Below are 8,924 nucleotides of genomic sequence, written 5' to 3' on the forward strand. Positions count from 1 at the left end.
TCTAAGGATAGCTAATAAGGATAGGTATGGAAGTTGGATATTTTTGGCAAGTCAATCCGTGAACACAAAACTTACATGGGCATATTATTATAATAATCTCAGTCTTAAGAAATACTTTCAAAGTGTAATAAAAATATTATTCTAATTTATAAAAAGGTAACTGTGATTGGTTTATTCAAAGTTGATCATGGCTTCGGTAATTTCCAAGACTTCGACCAGCAGTTTCCATGTTTCCATGTTCAGAGTTGGGATATTGGCAATTCTGTTGACATTTTCGTGTGCCGCTTGCTCTTCTAGGATTTCCTTAGCAACTGGCTGGATGAAAAGATCATCATCGTCGCCTACAGAACAAAAGAAAATTGCATGCACGTCAAAATTCTCAAGTTTTATTAGTACATTGAATTTTTATCAATAAATTGGTTTAAAATTAGATATTTACCAACAAATAGTTCCATCCTGCCATCCCTAACCAGAAAAGCCACATGGAGCATATTCTCGACAGTCTTTCCGAAATCAAGTGGATTGACGATAAGTTTGAAGAAGTTCAGAGGCTCTTGATGACGTTTATAGTATTTCTTGATCACGTGAGCGATCTTGTCGACACTTTTGTCGACCGGATTATCATCGTTGGCAATAGCCACGACTGTGTCAGGCTTCTTGGCTGGCATGAGGACATCCCTCGTGGTTTTCTCTCTAGCTTTCCGCTGCTCTTTTTCAACCTTTATGATAGGCTCCATGCAGTGGAGAAGAGTTGATGACCAACCGCATGGCTTGATAAATCCAGCTACCTCTCGTCCGAGAAGCTCCCACTGTGGCTCTGCTACTGTTTCGTCAGATAAATTACGTATGTACTTGAGCTAAAAAGCGAATGTGCCAATAATTTATTTTATTGATGATCAGCATCATTTTTATAATAGAAATTGTACTCCATGAACATTTAGCGAATTGAATTGTCGATCTGACACTTCTTACTAAATTCGTAGCGAAATCAGCAGCATTGTAAGGGTTTGTCTCCTGATAAAGAGACTCCGCAGCACCTCTGATGACTTCTGATGAAGCCTTCATCACCTGAGAGTCTAATAGAATCTGATCTTGATTTAGAACTGAAAACAAAAATTTTTATGAGGTCTACATAAAGTTTCTGTATCTCCTTCCAATTGTAAGATATTGAAAAAAAAAAATTGCTGACAGGCTGTCGATCATTCGTTCTCCCTGCATTCGCTCAGAAAATATTCTTTATTCTTACTTTTATCGTCAATGTCAAGATGAATGTTCTCTACTTCCTGAACAGTCTCCGCAAGAACGTCGAGACATGCCATAGTGGCATTTCCTTCTGAAAAGACAAGAAGGGAACTCTATAAAATTGGAAAACAAAAGCCAAGGGACCCAAGATAACATGAAACAATAAGAAGAATAAACAATTTACATAATTTGTGGAACTTTTTTTTTATTGGTACCTGACTGTCTTTAACTGTGGCATAATCCTCGTCTGACATAAAAATGGAAATTCAATATTTCTACAAGATAATAAATTCTGATTGTTTCCAACTTACGAAGCATGCTTGTACGATCAAGCATTTCCCTCAGCTTCTTGTGACGAACCTGAGGAGATTCATAGACAGATCTTCTCGACATAATCTTCTTAGGAGTCGTCATTTCTGATGTACTTGTAATTTCTTTATTTTCCATTCACATCTGATTGACAACTTAAATTCCATGCGATTTCTGAAAGAGAATTTCGCATTTGTAGTGGGTGATCTCTCGAACTGTGAAACGACGAACACAGTTGTCACAATTCAACATGACCACAGAAAACCGTGTTTCATTCAATCTAATCAAAAGTATAAACAAAGGGCTGGCGGGCAATCAAAACATTCAACAACGTTTCGGTATAGAATTGAGAACCTAACCTACTTAACCAAGACACCAATTGGGTGTACATAACCTCAATAATCACTTTGCTCACCTTTTCATGTATTGATGTTTGTGTGAGAGAATTCACAACATCATCCATAACCTCTTTGGACGGTCACTTTTGACAGGAGAAACAGGAGACATACTCATGATCCTGTCAGCAATTGAAAGTGAATGACAAAGTTAAGCAATAGTTAATAGTTGCTGCGCAATAACGAGGATCGAGAGTGCAGCATGGAAACCGGCTCCTCGAAGGTAGTAGATAGATTTCAGGTGAGAGAGAAAGAGAGATTTGCAAATTGTCTGAGTGTTCTAGGATGACTCAAGCAATCAGGATGATTCTTATTCGGATGTTGACGAGGTTGAACCGAAATTGAAGTACGTCAGAATGCAGAATGACATCAAGGGGATATTAGTGAACGATGCTGCGAGCTGTATTGCTGTACATCCTAAGGTATTACGAGATTTAGAGTGGAGTGATTTTTTTATTTATGGTTAGGAAGAAAATTCTATTCAGATATGAAAGTTGGCCAAAATCAGGTTCAAAAGACAGGCTACCCGGGCCTTAAGTGAAATAAAATTTTCCAGTTCCTCTGCTTGGGCTCCCACTGGGGTCGAATCCACGTCCTCGACCACCAAGGTAACAATATTCAATCGAAGACTCTCCAGGCCCATACAGTGGCAGTGAATCAAATTTCGATTGATCATAAGGGTGACTACATCGCCTCTTGTAGCGACGATGGAAAAGTCTTCATCTACGGTCTTTACACTGCCGACAACAATCATAATATGTCCTTGGGTCGTCTCGTCAAGTCCATAGCAATAGATCCAGGCTATTCCAAGCCCGGGGGTTCTAAGAAATTCATAACTGGCGACGACAAGCTCGTCCTCTACGAAAAGACCTTCCTCTCCCGGATGAAGCTCTCGGTCCTATGCGATGCCGAAGGAGGTGTCCGGTCTGTTGCTTGGATGGGGCAGTTTGTTGCCTGGGCGTCTGACACTGGTGTCAGGGTCTACGATCTCAATTCCAAGTGTTCATTAGGGCTCATCAAGTGGACGACTACACCGCCAGTACTGCCTGAGCACTATCGTTGCAACTTGCGTTGGACAGATTCTAGGACTCTGTTGATAGGCTGGGTCGACACTGTCCGTATCTGTCAAATTCGAAAGCGCTCCACTCAAGAGACATCCACCCAGAACCTCGCAGAATTCCTCATAGATCCTGTCTCCACGTTCCAAGTAGATTTCTATATATCGGGGATAGCCCCTCTGGAGACTCAGCTAGTTCTGTTGGGATGTCCAAAAGAGCCTGACGAATCTGGAAAGTCTCAGAGACCTACTCTTCACATTGTCGATCCCAAATACCAGGACTTTCAGACGATCTGTGCCAATTACCTGACTCTAAGAGGATACAAGGAGTACTCCTGCAATGATTATCATCTCGATTGTTTACCTGAGGAAAATCGATTCTTCATAGTCTCTCCAAAGGACATAGTAATCGCCTCTTTGTACGACTCCGATGACAGAATAGAGTGGCTCCTCTCCCACGGAAAGTTTGAGGCGGCCCTCGAGGCAGTCTCCCTCAATGAGGGCAGAGACTGCGAACGTCACACAATGATCAATGTAGGAAGAGTCTATTTGGATCATCTCCTGGCCTCCCAGCAGTACGAGGAAGCTGGAAAGCTCTGTCTAAAAGTTCTGGGAAGGGACAAAAAACTCTGGGAAGAAGAGGTCTACAAATTTGCGAGAGTCCACCAGCTCAGATCAATTTCCTCGTATTTACCCCGGGGCGATATCACCCTGGACCCCCTCATCTACGAGATGGTTCTGTACGAATACTTGAAGATAGATCCCGATGGCTTTCTCCAATTAGTCAAGGAATGGTCTCCGAAACTTTACACAGTTGCTGCTGTTGTTAATGGCGTTTTAGAACATCTTCTTGTTCACAATCAGAGGCAGAATGTTCTTTTGGAAGCTCTAGCCATTCTTTACTCCCACGACGGCAAGTATGATAAAGCGCTTGCGATGTATCTGAAGCTCAGGCACAAGGATGTATTCCAGTTGATCCAAAAACACCAACTCTGGAGCTCGGTTCATGACATGATTGAGGGACTCATGGATCTCGATGCTGAGAGGGCTATAGCCCTGGTTCTGGATAAGGACAAGGTCCCTAGCGATCTCATCGTTAAGAAACTTCAGAATAATCATAGATACCTTTACATGTACCTCGACGCACTCGATAAGAAGGACATGAAAGATTGCAAAGGCAAGTATCATGGTATTCTCGTAAGGCTATATGCGGATTACTCGAGGGACAAGTTACTTCCCCTGTTGAGGAGGTCTGACAACTACCCCATTCAGCAGGCTCTCGACATCTGCAGTCAGAGGCAGTTCTATCCGGAGATGGTATATCTCCTCGGGAGAATTGGAAACACTAGCGAGGCATTGGCTCTTATGACAAGGGAGCTAGGGGACATGGAAGCTGCCATTGAATTCTGTCAAGAGCATGATGATGAGGAGCTTTGGAATGATCTTATCAATTACTCATTGAATAAGTCTGAGAATATAACGTTTTTACTACAGAAAATTGGACCGTATGTGGATCCCAGGCTCATGGTACAGAGGATTGAACCCTCTATGCAGATACCTGGTCTTAAAAAGGCCTTGATTAAGATGATGTGTAATTACAATCTTCAAGTGTCGGTACAGGAAGGATGCAAGAAGATACTCTCTGGGGATTATTTCAATCTCCACGAGAGACTCGTTAGGTCACATCAGAGGGGAATTTTTGTCGATGATGATCAAATGTGTGGAGCGTGTCACAGAAAGGTCATTGTCAGGGATCCAAGGAATCTAGTCGTTTTTTATTGTAAACATCTTTTTCATGAAGAGTGCTTACCGGACCTCGATAATGTCGAGAACTGCGTTATTTGTAATCCGGCGAAGGACAGGTTTAAGTGAAGAAAACAAAACTGATATAATTTTTCTTGTTGCAAAAATTTTTGACAAGATTTTTTTCAGTTGATAAGTGAAAAATATATTGTCGTCAGCCGCTTGAAAATTATATTAAAAATATTTTTGTAAAAAGTTATCTTGATTTCTCTTTATTTTGTTGCAAAAATGGGTTTTCTTCATTCCATTGGTATTAATGACGAAGCAAGTAAATGAGACGTTTCCTGATTGTATATAATTATCTAGTTGAACTAAAAATGTCAGAAATGTCGTGTGAAACAATCTAGGATAATTATTTTTTTAAACTCAAGGAACTCTTTTGTACATCGACGATTTTTTGGAATTCTTATTTGTCCTTGTTTCCTGAGCCAAAAAATGTACCTAATCGTATTGCCTGTATATTGAATAAACTAAAAAAATTACTGAATAGAAAGTGAATTGTTTTTAATTTTTTTTTATTACTTCGTTTTTTCCTTACTAATGTACAATAACTTGGTGCCTGGTGGCCAAGCGTAACGTTACGACACGATTATTTCAATTTGCAGTGACAAATTTCTGTTTTTAGCTAAAGGTTTCGAACAATCACATCCAGTGATGGATTAACAATTGAAGGGCGTATGAATAATTCAAATGGATTACACTATACAAATAATTGAGGTACTGATTTATTAAATGAACTGATGACGAGAAGTTGCTTCTTCAACTATTATTTTATCGCTTAAAAATGTGTCATTTTCTTCTTCATTCGATGGTTTTTTAAATTTTGTTTATTGTTTGGCGAGGGTCTCGGCCTTGGCAACGACCTCCTCGATGGGACCCACCATGTAGAAAGCAACCTCTGGAAGGTGGTCGAGTTCACCTGCCAGGATTTTCTGGAATCCCTTGATGGTCTCAGCGAGGGGTACCAATTTTCCGGCGTGTCCTGTGAAAACCTCAGCGACCTGTTGAATACAAAAAAAATTGGCTATTTTACAAACGATCAAATAATAGAACTATGTAAATCTATAATTCAGTCAATTAATTAGGTTTTAATGCATCTCCCTATATCAATTACAAAAAGTTTACCTGGAATGGCTGAGAGAGGAACCTCTGGATTTTCCTAGCTCTTGCTACGGTGAGTTTGTCCTCCTCAGACAATTCGTCCATACCCAGAATAGCAATGATATCCTGGAGGGACTTGTAGTCCTGGAGGATTTTCTGTACTCCACGGGCAATGTTGTAGTGCTCGGCTCCGATGATGTTGGGATCCATGATACGGGAAGTGGAGTCGAGGGGATCGACGGCGGGGTAAATACCGAGCTCAGCGATAGCACGGGAGAGCACAGTGGTGGCGTCCAAGTGGGCGAATGTCGTGGCTGGAGCTGGATCTGTCAAATCGTCAGCTGGTACGTAAATAGCTTGTACTGATGTGATTGATCCTTTCTTCGTGGTGGTAATACGCTCCTGCATGGTACCCATGTCAGTGGCCAGAGTTGGCTGATATCCTACAGCTGATGGAATACGACCCAGAAGGGCAGACACCTAAAGAAATTAATTAAGTTTCGTTCATGTGCGTGTACTCTTGATGATAATAATAATTGGGAAATGGAAAAGACTAGATAAGAAAGTGGTGCGGAAAGGCCGGTCTAAATTTTGTTGATTGAAAATGGTTGCATTTTCATCACCTCAGTGAATACTTACCTCAGAACCAGCCTGAGTGAACCTGAAGATGTTGTCAATGAACAGCAGTACATCTTGACCCTCCTGATCTCTGAAGTATTCAGCAACAGTGAGACCTGTGAGAGCCACTCTGGCACGGGCGCCAGGAGGTTCATTCATCTGTCCATAGACAAGGGCTACCTTTGATGTTTTATCCTTCAAGGAAATGACACCAGACTCAATCATCTCGTGGTATAGATCATTACCCTCACGAGTTCTTTCTCCAACTCCAGCGAACACTGAGTATCCACCGTGGGCCTTGGCAACGTTGTTGATCAATTCCATAATCAATACAGTTTTACCTACTCCAGCACCACCGAAGAGACCGATCTTTCCTCCCTTGGCGTAAGGAGCCAAAAGGTCTACGACCTAGAACAATGAAGTAATTCAGGAGTAATTTAGAGTCACTTTGTTTTGCAAGTCTAAAATTTAATCTATCAATTTTGTCTATTTTCAAATACAAAATCCATTTTATAAAAAATTCCCCTACCTTAATACCAGTGACCAAAATCTCCTGCTCGACACTCATGTCCACAAACTCAGGAGCATCGGCGTGGATGGCGGCGAGTTTGTCAGTATTCACTGGTCCACGCTCGTCAATAGGCTCACCGATGACGTTGATAATACGCCCAAGTGTCTCAGCACCAACGGGAATTCTGATTGGAAAGCCGGAGTCGAAGACTGGCTGGCCTCGGACGAGACCCTCAGTACCGTCCATGGCGATGGTGCGGACAGTGTTCTCACCGAGATGCTGGGCAACCTCGAGAACAAGACGGGGGGAACGGTTTTGCACCTCGAGGGCATTGAGGATTGGTGGAAGTGCTTCGTCGAATTGTACGTCTACGACAGCACCGATAACAGCTACGATTTTACCCGTAGCTGTGCCAGCCTTGGGCTGCGCCGCTGCCTTCGCTGCATAGTCACGTCCTAGGAGAATAATGGAATTTTTTTTCTTTAAAGAGAATTTTGAATGAATATCTTTTCGTGGAGGTTATGAAGGCCAAAACAGACCCTAAACTCAGCCGATCCTATCCGAGCTTAACCCAAAACTCATTGTTACATAATTATTACGTACATGTTATTTTATCCCCGAATATCACCCCCAGGTTCACAGATCCCCAAAAGTAGGGAAAATTCACGAGTTTGCGAGCAGGGAAAATCTCGAGAGAAGTAAAGCCCTAAAGCAGCTGACCTATTGCAATCTCCTCCTCCACCCCACGGAATCCGAGGATCCTACAATTCTTGAGATCCTAGAACCCTCGGAGCCCCAATTCCGCATGATTTTTATTCATGCCCATCCTCAAGAAAAAAAATCCGTGTTGTCGAGGGAAGCAGAACACAGCGGCCATGTTGGCACACGATGGAACGTCCATTTGACCCCGTGGGCTGCAGAATTATATAATCAATCTCCCCACGAATGGGAGGTTTGACTTCATTCGTGAAAAACCACGGAATCAACAATGAATATTGTGGAGAAATGATTCAGCCCCAGGAGGGCTGACTCCTGGGAATGATTTGGACTACTGTCAGTGGAGAAAAAGTCATGGAGAATTGAGGAAATGAGGGGCTGTGCCCGGTGCGAGGAACTGTGGGAGAAATGGGATAGAACAATGACAAAAATATTTTTCTAGTACTTACGGTTGACTGACAAGGCGACTGTTGCTTTTGTTACTTCATTTTGGAGTATAGAGGGTTTAACGGCTCGCAGGGCACCAGCGGCTGCCTTTGATACGGCACTCAACATCATGGCCGTCGGAGTGAACAGAAACGACGGTCGACCGGAATACCTCGAGCCGCAGGTCTCGTCGAGTTGGTATCACGCACAGTATATCCGCATAGGTGCGCAGAAGCGCCGTTCTGGGAGCTGCGCGGGTGGCGAGGCACTTTGAAAGAGAGAAATTCCCAAGATTCTTTTGGGGGAAAACCCTAGGGGGGTTATATGACATAGATCATTTACATTTGTATGATATCAAGGGAAAATTGATTTTTTTTTACCCATAAAGTAACAGTTTCCCTCATCTTTATTTTGTAAATAATTTGTTTCTATGATGAATAATCACTTGGTTATTCAATGTAATTGAATTTAAAAAATTTTTTTTTATAAGATTGATCTATAATTAAAGGCTATCATCAAGGATTTCGAATTAAATTAATAGCAACAAATCTGGTTTGACAATATGTATATTTGAGAAATAAAATGAGTTTCATGCATTCATTGACGAACAATTGATTCAAATAATACTGGGTCGACACCAAAAAAATTTCTAGTCGATGCGGGAACGGGGAATCGGTTTAAATTATGTGACCACTGAATAATCAAAATTTTCCGATCTCATTTTCTTACCGTCAATGAATTTTCG

General features: G+C 41.8%; 3 protein-coding genes across 6 annotated transcripts; 1 reads left to right on the plus strand and 2 right to left on the minus strand.

Annotated features, from left to right (window-relative positions):
* Positions 1-171: 171 nt before the first annotated feature.
* Positions 172-2,108, minus strand: LOC135166351 (EP300-interacting inhibitor of differentiation 3). Of its 3 annotated transcripts, XM_064128477.1 has the most exons (6): positions 1,967-2,108; positions 1,554-1,725; positions 1,247-1,333; positions 973-1,103; positions 440-857; positions 172-341 (listed from the first exon to the last, which is right to left on the minus strand). In XM_064128477.1, the coding sequence occupies exons 2-6, from the start codon at positions 1,687-1,689 to the stop codon at positions 172-174; spliced, it is 942 nt and encodes a 313-aa protein (XP_063984547.1). In that variant the 5' UTR covers positions 1,690-1,725; positions 1,967-2,108. The 3 variants fall into 3 exon arrangements, with proteins under 3 accessions (XP_063984547.1, XP_063984548.1, XP_063984546.1); XM_064128478.1 differs by lacking the exon at positions 1,967-2,108 and having other exon boundaries at positions 1,247-1,330; positions 1,554-1,924; XM_064128476.1 differs by lacking the exon at positions 1,967-2,108 and having other exon boundaries at positions 1,554-1,923.
* Positions 2,029-5,518, plus strand: LOC135166336 (vacuolar protein sorting-associated protein 41 homolog). 2 transcript variants are annotated; one of them, XM_064128449.1, is made up of 3 exons: positions 2,029-2,169; positions 2,231-2,368; positions 2,503-5,518. In XM_064128449.1, the coding sequence occupies exons 1-3, from the start codon at positions 2,149-2,151 to the stop codon at positions 4,873-4,875; spliced, it is 2,532 nt and encodes an 843-aa protein (XP_063984519.1). In that variant the 5' UTR covers positions 2,029-2,148; the 3' UTR covers positions 4,876-5,518. The 2 variants fall into 2 exon arrangements, with proteins under 2 accessions (XP_063984519.1, XP_063984520.1); XM_064128450.1 differs by lacking the exon at positions 2,029-2,169 and having other exon boundaries at positions 2,230-2,368; positions 2,485-5,518.
* Positions 5,305-8,363, minus strand: LOC135166346 (ATP synthase subunit beta, mitochondrial). Its single transcript, XM_064128469.1, has 5 exons — positions 8,203-8,363; positions 7,055-7,491; positions 6,547-6,933; positions 5,932-6,387; positions 5,305-5,807 (listed from the first exon to the last, which is right to left on the minus strand). The coding sequence occupies exons 1-5, from the start codon at positions 8,309-8,311 to the stop codon at positions 5,634-5,636; spliced, it is 1,563 nt and encodes a 520-aa protein (XP_063984539.1). The 5' UTR covers positions 8,312-8,363; the 3' UTR covers positions 5,305-5,633.
* Positions 8,364-8,924: the final 561 nt, after the last annotated feature.

Source organism: Diachasmimorpha longicaudata, chromosome 10 (genome assembly GCF_034640455.1).
Source record: "Diachasmimorpha longicaudata isolate KC_UGA_2023 chromosome 10, iyDiaLong2, whole genome shotgun sequence".
Classification (NCBI taxonomy): Eukaryota; Metazoa; Arthropoda; class Insecta; order Hymenoptera; family Braconidae; genus Diachasmimorpha; species Diachasmimorpha longicaudata.